At 69.0% G+C, this 5,724-nt stretch overlaps 1 protein-coding gene across 1 annotated transcript in view; it reads right to left on the reverse strand.

Moving 5' to 3' along the window:
* ABL1 (ABL proto-oncogene 1, non-receptor tyrosine kinase) overlaps positions 1-5,724 on the reverse strand; it is a 31,617-nt gene that overhangs the window by 3,067 nt on the left and 22,826 nt on the right. Inside the window, exons 7-11 of the mRNA XM_004677879.2 lie at positions 4,221-4,405; positions 2,662-2,814; positions 1,567-1,656; positions 1,168-1,332; positions 7-263 (exon numbers count right to left, since the gene is read on the reverse strand). Of these exons, the coding sequence (XP_004677936.1) occupies positions 7-263; positions 1,168-1,332; positions 1,567-1,656; positions 2,662-2,814; positions 4,221-4,405 (850 nt within the window). The remainder of the gene's footprint in view (positions 1-6; positions 264-1,167; positions 1,333-1,566; positions 1,657-2,661; positions 2,815-4,220; positions 4,406-5,724) is intronic.

Consider the following 5,724-nt stretch of genomic DNA (forward strand, 5'->3'; position numbering starts at 1 on the left):
CGGGGCCGGGGGTGCCGGCGCCCCGTTGCTCTCGTCCTCGGCGGCCCCCCTGCGCTCGGGCTGGCCGTCCATCTCCCGGAAGGAGCTGCTGCGTTTGGGGGGGGCTGGAGCTGTCTTCTTCTTCTTCTTGATCAGGGCGCTGAACAAGTTGGTCTTTTTGTCTTTGGGGAGAAGGCGCTCGTCTTCGTTCAGACTGCCGTCCTGGGGACCCCGCTCCTTCCGAGGGAGCAGCGGAGACACCGCCGGCTCGTGGTCCACAGCATCTGAAACACGGCGGGAAGAGCTGAGCGGTGCGGGGCTCCGAGGGAGGGCCCCGGGGTGGCAGAGGAGGCAGGGGCTGGGCACACAGGCCTGACCACCGCTCACCACTCACCAGGCCTGGGCACTCACTTTGCTCTCAGCCTTCTCAGCTATAAGGTGGGACGGGGCCTCTGGTGGCCTGGGGCTTAAGCTCAGCACTGTCACCCCAGGGCCCCTCTTCCTGCCACAGACGGGCGACTGGAAATCGCCACCCGCGGGCAGAGGAGGGGTCGGCGCTCTCCCGCCCGCCCGCCCCAGCGTCCCCAGCGGGCCGAGAAGCAGCCCAGGGCGGTGGGGAAGGTCTGGGTCGGGTCCCGTGCGGGCTCCTGGAGCCCTGCGGAACCCGCCTCAGCACGGGCTGTGACAAGGCGGAGTGAGCGGGGCGGAGCGGTCAGCTTTGTCTAGTCCACGCGTCGGTGAAGGACACCGGCCTCAGGCCTACGCACTGCCGTGGCTGAGTGGCCCAGCACCCCGCTGGGCCCTGTCCTCTCCCACCGACACAGGGCCGGGCACCAAGCCCGGCGCCCGGCCCCGCTCTTGGCCTTGGCCCGGCGGGTCTGCAGCAGATGCGATTCCCCTGAGAGGACATGAGAGCCCGCCCCGATGATGCGGGGAGTCCCCAGAAGACGCTTCTTGGCGGCCACGAGGGGAGCCCTGTGCTGGTGTCCCCTGAGCCTCGGCCCAGTGTTGGCCGGTTAGTGGCTGCGCGGCTGTGGGACGGTGCGCGGAGGCGGTGCATTCTGGCCGCGCCCTCAGCCCCGCTGTCCGGGGCCCGCCCGGCCCCACGTGGCTCCGTCCACCCGCTTGCCCACGGGGTCACCCTCGCTGGGCCGCCGCTGGGCCGGGCTGGGGCCGGGAGGGACATACCGGGGTCTCCCGGGCCCTTGGCCTGGGGCGTCTCGGGCGCGTCGGCGGCGTCCCTGTGCTCGGCCGCTCTCCTGGAGGTCCTGGTCTTGGTGGGCAGCTCCGGGGCCTGCAGCAAGGCGCCCGCCGCCCCGCGCGCGCCCTTCTTCCCCAGCTCCTTCTCCACCTCTGGGCGCCACCAAAGAGAGGAAAACGAAAGCAGCGGCCGTCAGAGCCGGAGTCACCTTCCGGGCCGACCTCTGTCCCCGTCAGAGGCGGCAGGACCCAGCGCTGAGGGACGGGGCCCGGCTTCCTCACAGGCTCTGGCCGACGAGGGAGGCCAGCATTGGCACCCCGCGCCGCTCCTGGGCACCCGTGGCCGGGAAGGGGACCCCAGCGCGGGCGTCCCGCACACGGCCTTACCGTCGGAGATGCTGGACTCCTGGAACATGGTCTCAAAGGCCTGGTGGATCTCTGCAAAGGAGGGCCGGTCCGAGGGGTTCCACTGCCAGCCTGCGGGGAGACCCACGTCAGACCACCCGGGAGGCCACGCAACAAAAGCAGCATTCCAGCCCTGCCAACCGTCTCTCGCCCTGACCAGTTACAGCAACAGACGCCAGCGCGTCTCTCCCGGACGGACGCTGAGGAGCGAGAAGACCTCAGGCGCGGCCGGAAGCCGGCTGCGGCCCAGAGGCCGATGGCCAGGGCTGCACCTCGCGGGGCGGGGATGGGCGAGCAGCCAGCCTGGGGGTTACTGAAGTGCGGCACAGGGTGAGAATGACGGCGGAGGGGGCACCTGGGGGCTGGCGGAGGCCGAGGGGAGCTGGTGGTGGAGACGCTGAGGCGCCCACACCTGAGGGGAGACGTCCCAACGGTGAGAAAACAAACAAGGACACGGGAGACTTCAAGCCACAAACAAGACCCCAGCCGAGGCCTGGGCGGGGTGGCCAGGGCGGGGCGGCCAGGGCGGGGCGGCCAGGGCGGGGTGGCCAGGGCGGCTTGCAGGCACTCCCGCAGGCAGCAGAAATTCACACAGCCTGTTGTGGAAAACAGCTCGACGAGTCCCACTGATATCTACAATGCCCAGAGCCCTCGGAACCAGCGCTCAGATTCTAGAAGCACCGGGTGACCGCGAGGCGCCAGGCTGGGGCGCTCACGGCTGGCTGCTCGCCATGCGTGAAATGACCCCCCCAGGGGACTGGGTCGCGCACAGGGGAAGAGGCGCGAAGGCGAGGCCTGACCCAGACGCGCACACAGCGGGGTGCAGCAGAAGCTGATGAGGCGTTATTCACACTCACACATTCTGGGGGGGCCTCCCCTTCTCAGAAGGCAGCATAAGGCCCTGGCACTAGCCCCGGGGGGCCTCCGCGGGGTGTCTGCAAGGAATCCTGTCAAGGGCCTCCGGTGGGACTCACCAGGCCATTTCGTATTTCGTATTAAAAGCCAACGAGAGCCCCAAACCGCAAACAGGCGGCCGCTGGGAGAAGGCAGCGCCCCCGGGGCCCGCGGGGCACTCACAGGCGCGCATGAGCTCGTAGACCTTCTCGGGGCAGCCCTCCGGGCGCTCCATGCGATAGTCCTTCTCCAGCAGCTCATACACCTGGGACAGGTCAATTCCAGGGTAAGGCGACATGCCGTAGGTGGCAATCTCCCAAAGCAACACTCCAAACGCTGAGAGGGAGGGAGAGAGGGAGGGTGAGTCAGGGCCACGGGGCGCCGCGGCAGCAGGCGGCGCTGACCCGCTCCCGCTCCGAGTCGCCAGCGGCCGCGCGGGCAGGGACGGCGCCGCACGCCCTCCGCCAGGCCGAAGCTCACTGGCCAGTGACCACCTGCCCGGCGACGAGGAAAAGGAGCCTGGAACTGGAGGCCAGAGACGTGGCTCTGCCCACTCGCCCCAGGCCTCGGGCAGGCCCTCGCTCCTTTCCGGGCGGGCGGGATGGTGTCCAGGTCCTTCCAACTCAAATGTCACTGGAATCTGACGGAATTTCTTTGAAATTCCAGCTCCCGCTGAAGGCCTCTTCCCTTGAAGCAGGTGACCCGGGCCGCGGCGGGCAGTGAACAGGACTGCCCGGCTCCGGCAGCGTGGAGACCACAGGCCTCACGGACGGGCAGGAAACTGCGGGGCAGAGGTGCCGGCCCCTCACGGGGGCCAGCGGGGGTCAGGACACCAGCCCACCCGGAAGGCAGGCTGACCCTGTTTGCTCCGAGTAACCGGAGTTCTCCTGCCTCGAAGAGCAGTGAGGGTGCGAGCCGCCCCCGGCCGCCCTGACAGACCAGCTGGTGCAGGCGGGCAGCCCACGGAAGCCGCCGGCGGGGAGCACAAGATCCACGCGCCTGCCGAGGAGCGGCACCACCGGCCAGGCAGTTCGCTCATTGCAGCGGCCGAGCCAGGGGGCGGCCAGGCTGTGCAGATGCCCCGCCCTGCCCCGGAACATGGTGGGGGCAGAGCGCGGCAAGTCCGGGAGGCGGACACTCGCAAGGGCACATGCAGATTCCGCAAATAAACAGCAAGGGAGTCGCACGACGGACGGAGTCAGGAAAACGCCATCAGGAGAGACGCGAGCCCACGGAGCTGTGGGACTCGATCCCAACAGGTCGGCCCCGTGGGGTCTGCCGGCCGGTGTCCGGGGCCAGGCGGAGGGGCCCTGGGCCAAGGGCAGACCCGGTCGCTCAGACAAAATCCTGTCCGTGGGAGACGCCCAGAAACGGACAAGGTGACACGCTTCTTGGACAAAACACTGAGACTCGGGTTTGTTTCAAAATAACGAGGCGGCGGTGCCCCGGGGAGGTGGCTGTGGGGCTGGAGATGGGACGGCTCCAGGCCTCAGCTCTGTCTCCTCCGGTCACGCTGAAAGTTGGCCAGGAAAAAAAGTCCGACAGGAAAGGTAAAAATGAAAGCGCGCCCACGCGCCACATGGGCGGGGCGCTCCGGGGGCGGGGTGCTCGGCTTCCTCTCAGTGGGGGTGGAGGGCTTTGCAAGAAAAGCGCTTTCCTTCCCTCTGGAGAGAAGCCAGGAGAGAGGTCTGCAGGAAAGCCAGGCGGGCGACGAGGGACAGCGAGAGGCGGGCGGCGCTTACCCCAGACGTCGGACTTGATGGAGAACTTGTTGTAGGCCAGGCTCTCGGGCGCCGTCCACTTGATGGGGAACTTGGCCCCGGCGTGGGCGGTGTACGTGTCCCCCGTCATGAGCCTGCTCAGGCCGAAGTCGGCCACCTTCACCAAGTGGTTCTCCCCCACCAGGCAGTTGCGGGCGGCTAGATCTCTGCGGAGGCAAAGTGGCCGTGAGCGGCCGGCCAGCGCCCAGCTTCCCGACCCCCGGCTGTGCAGCTGGAGGCCACCGGGGAAACCGAGTCTGGCCCTAGAGAGTCGCTCGGCCCACTGGGCACCGACGCGGCCCTCCGCGCAGGGAGAAGCAGCAGGGCCGGGCGCCGGCTCCCCGGGGTACCCCGCTCACCTCGGGGCGCGGGCGGCTCATCCGCAAGCCGAAGGGGACCGCGCCTGCCTCTCGGGCTGGGCAGCGCCGTGAGTGTGGAAGTGGGGGACAGGAAGTGTCACCTGGCCACACCACGTGTGGGCCAGGGACAAGCGCGGGCCAGCCCTCGGGGGCGAGAAGCCGGCAGCCTGAGTTCCCAAGGGCCCGTCAGGACGTCAGGGGACAAGTGGGAAGAAAGCCCGCAGCACCCTGCCCCGCCCGCGTTTCCGCTCCCGCCGCCCTCTCGCGCTTATCCAGGTGCGCCCGAGACCACCCCTCCGTTCCGCGGACCTCAACCATGCAATCACAGTGCGCACTGGAAGGGAGGCGGGGGCGCAGCCCAAGGAGAGGGCTGCCGGAGCTGGAGCACGCGGAGACCAGAGCAGGGACTTCGGCGAGGCGTGAGGGGCGACAGAGCTGGCCGCGCCAGGAGAGCCAGAAGTCGGGACCCCAGTGTGCGGCCTCACAGGCTCGCTGTCCCGAGACAGGCGCCCAGGCTCCGTCCCCGGCCCGACGCGACACGCGCGGCCGCCCCCGCGCTGCCCCGGCGGCTAATGGGCAGGAAAGGTCAGCAGGCCGGCGGGGAACGGCGTGGCGAGAGGCCCCGCCCGCACGGGCCGGCCGGCGCTAGGAAGCCACTTCCGCCAGCCGAGAATGCGAAGGCCAGGGTAATTGCGCCACACTTGAAGGTCAGAGCACTCCAGGCTTTCAAACCAGCGGACACGCTTAATTTTAGACGACACGACCACAATTCTGACCATTGTGGCGATGCCCCGGAGCCCGATGAGAGCAAGGGAAGCAGAGAATGAAATGATAATGAGAGGGAAAACACAGCACAGAAACAAAACCCAGGCCCTCGCTGCTGCCCGGCTGGGGGGGCGACCGGCCCAGACATGGCCCGGCCCTCGCTGCTGCCAGGCTTGGTGGGGGTTGGGGGGGCCACTGGCCCAGACACGGCCCTCGCTGCTGCCCGGCTGGGGGGGGGCAACTGGCTCAGACACGGCCCTTGCTGCTGCCCAGCTAGGGAGAAGGGGGCCCCCCAGCCCGGACACGGCCCTCGCTGCTGCCCAGCTGGAGGAGGGGGCAACTGGCCCAGACACAGCCCTCGC

Source organism: Condylura cristata, unplaced genomic scaffold, assembly GCF_000260355.1.
Source record: "Condylura cristata isolate star-nosed mole 26May11 unplaced genomic scaffold, ConCri1.0 scaffold00006, whole genome shotgun sequence".
Lineage (NCBI taxonomy): Eukaryota > Metazoa > Chordata > Mammalia > Eulipotyphla > Talpidae > Condylura > Condylura cristata.